This window comes from Peromyscus californicus, unplaced genomic scaffold (assembly GCF_007827085.1).
Source record: "Peromyscus californicus insignis strain IS unplaced genomic scaffold, ASM782708v3 Scaffold_17__1_contigs__length_78620276, whole genome shotgun sequence".
In the NCBI taxonomy this organism is placed as follows: Eukaryota; Metazoa; Chordata; class Mammalia; order Rodentia; family Cricetidae; genus Peromyscus; species Peromyscus californicus.
In genome coordinates, this window is record NW_026294469.1 from 55,447,491 (window position 1) to 55,450,509 (window position 3,019).

Genomic DNA, 3,019 nt, shown 5'->3' on the forward strand with positions numbered 1-3,019 from the left:
TGATCAACTCTAAGATGGCATGCTGCCCCTCTCAATGCAGTGGCAACCTTTCTGGATGTTTCTGTGGAAACCGGATCCCTGGTTAAAAGGTCAGAAAGAATTCATTCTGTTTGATCACTTATGGTTGGGAATCATTTGGCCTAGGGAATTTCAGCATAGCATGGACAGTTTAGATGTGCCAGGACACTTTAATCTTAATAGTGGGCATTTCCCCTCCCCCAGCTAAATTGCCTGTGTGTACTATGAAGCTATTGGCTTGGAGAAACGCATGGGACAAGAAATTCTGTCTTGGAGAAATGCATGCCACTCAAGCCTCACTTTTTGCTCAGTAGCTGCTTCTTTTCCTTTTTCTCTTTTATTTAAAAAGAAGCACCACTATATTGGAACAGAGGATAATAGGCAAGCTTTTATTAAGTCGCTTGAAATTTCACTGGTGGGACTGATTTACAGAAGGAACAAGCATTTCATTTTTAAACATTCCCCCTATAAATAGTGGAGTCAAGCCTCTGTGGTGCTGTGGGGTGACACAGGAAAACAGTTGAGGACATATTAGTAAGACTCTGGTTTCTATCACTACAGAAAGGACAAGTGTTGAATCTTGATAAATAACAGGAAAGAGACATTGGTAAACTTTTAATAAGGGTATCTTTCTTTTTCTTTTCTTTCTTTTTTTTTTTTTGCAAATTCATAGCGCCCACAATATAGAACACAGATTAGCATTTGACAAACCAAAAAGTAGCATGACATTAAAAATAACAGGTGTAGACCTTTTTTCATATCCAAAGTCATAAACTGAAATTTATACAACAGATACTTTCAGCCAAAGCACTACGCAGGAGGGGCAGCTGTTGCCAAAGCACACTTCTCAGGTTGTGCCAGAATGAGAGAGTCTGCACGTTCCTAGTATGCACTCAGTCCCCACTTAATACCTGCCCGACAAGTCGCAGATGCCTCCCAGGGGATAGAAGCAGATGATTTCTTTGAAGGTTTTCCTCAGTTCTTGACTCCGGAGTGCATAAATGAGAGGGTCAATGATGGCATTGCACATGATCAGTATGAGATACAAGTTAAAATGAGACATGAAGCACACACAGTATGGATTCTGCGGACAGGAGATGTAGAAGAGTAAGTGGAGGAAGAAAGGGGCCCAGCAGACGACGAAGACCCCGATCAGGATGGTCAAGGTAATTGCCCCCTTCATGTTGGCACCCTGGCGGATGGTACCAGTGCCAGGGAGGACAGCAATCCTCTTAATGTGAAGCCTCGCCATCAGGAACATGTGGACATAGAGAGAGGCCATGAGGACCAGCATGGTGAAGAACATGGTAATGAGGCAGATGATGACAGCGCTGCTGTCCGAGTAAATGATGAAGAGGATGCCCGACACTGTGCATGCTGCCCAGATACAACTTATGATGATCCCTACCCGCTTAACCGTCATAATGTTATGGTACTGGAGTGCGTAAAAGATAGTGAAATACCTGTCCACCGCAATGGAAAGCAGGCTGCAAATGGATGCAAGCAAGGAACTACAGATCACAGAGTCAATGACATTGTCAATATTCACGGTGAAGCTCTGAGCGTCCGTATCCGTGCTGTTTAAGAGGGTGATGACGATGGTTTCCGACCCGTTCGAAACGCTCACCAACATATCTGCCACAGCCAGGCTACAGATGAAAAAGTACATGGGTGAGTGCAGGTTCTTGTTCTTGGCTATTGCCACGATCACCAGAATGTTCTCCAAGAGGCTTATGACACCCAGAGTCACAAACACCTCGGGGGAGACAAAAAGTTGCTCATAGCATCCTCCATCGGAGTACCCTTTCCCCAGGGACGCGCTGGTATTGCTGTGCAGCCCATAGCTGCTGCGGTTCCAGAGGTGGAGGGAAGTATACATGCCATGGTGGTGGGTGGAATTCATCTTCCTGCAGCAGCTGGATTCGAATCCTCCTTGGATTGATCCAACCTCCTGGGTCAGGGAAGCTCCGGCGGTTTTCTCCCAGCTGTATGTGTGTGTGGAAGTTGGGAGGCTGCAGTTGGCGCCTGCTGTGAGCACCGAGCACGGTTAGAAGCAGCGGGGCTTGCAAAGGAGTTGTTGGTCTCTTCTGCCTCTGCTCCTCATCCCTTTAGAAACTGGGGCTTCCGAATGCTCATTCTCAGTTGGCCAGTCCGCCTTTTGCTTTTGTTCTCGTTGCCGTTTTTCCTTTTAGCTTTATTCACTCAGGGTCTTTTCAGAGTCCTTTCCCTGAGAGTCACTGTACAGCTGCGAGCCGCGTCTGCGCGCCCACACTCACACCGGAGCCTCTCAGAAGTTCAGCTTCCAGCGGGAGCATCCCTGTGAGCCAGAGAGGCTGGTGCCGGCTGCTGATTTCTGAGAGGTGGGGAAAACTGTTCTGAATGACTCCGCCTCTGCTTCCTTCTGACCAATCCATGTTGAGTGGTTTTCTGAGCCACCCATCCTGCACAGGGCAGCACCGGATCAGTGGCCGAAGCGGGCGGGGTGAGAAATAAGCATCTTGTAAAACATTGGGTTTTCCTTTTCAAGTTTTAAGAAAAATGACTTAATGGTTCGAACACATTCTGTGATAGCGCCGAAATCATCGGGAATCAGCCAGGCTCATTCCTACTTGCGACAGGGGCTGCATGTGTGTGCGAGGGTAAAATGAAATGAATTAGCAGGCTGTCCTGTGCTCCTAAAGGAAATGCTGTCCCTCTGTCCGGGATCCCCCTGAATGAGTGAAGGTTCCGTTTGAAAGACTCGAAACACAGGCACTCTTTTAAGAAGATAGGTAGGTATGCTGTGGATAATTAGAGTTCAGCCAGGAATTAACAATGGGTTCACTTCTTGAATGCTAGTAGCCGTGTTTCTTCGTTGCAGCTGAGAAAGTTCTCATTCACAATATTTAAAAGTTCAAGTGGCATTAATGAAAGCATGTTGATCGTGAACTTAGACAAATCAACATTGTGTCCATGTTCTGTGTGGTGTTTGGTTGGTTGATTGCTTGGTTGGTTTGTTGAA

General features: G+C 46.6%; 1 protein-coding gene across 1 annotated transcript; it reads right to left on the bottom strand.

Annotated features, from left to right (window-relative positions):
* Positions 1-386: 386 nt before the first annotated feature.
* On the bottom strand, positions 387-2,747 carry Mc4r (melanocortin 4 receptor). The gene has a single exon (XM_052742371.1). The coding sequence runs from the start codon at positions 1,919-1,921 to the stop codon at positions 923-925; it is 999 nt and encodes a 332-aa protein (XP_052598331.1). The 5' UTR covers positions 1,922-2,747; the 3' UTR covers positions 387-922.
* Positions 2,748-3,019: the final 272 nt, after the last annotated feature.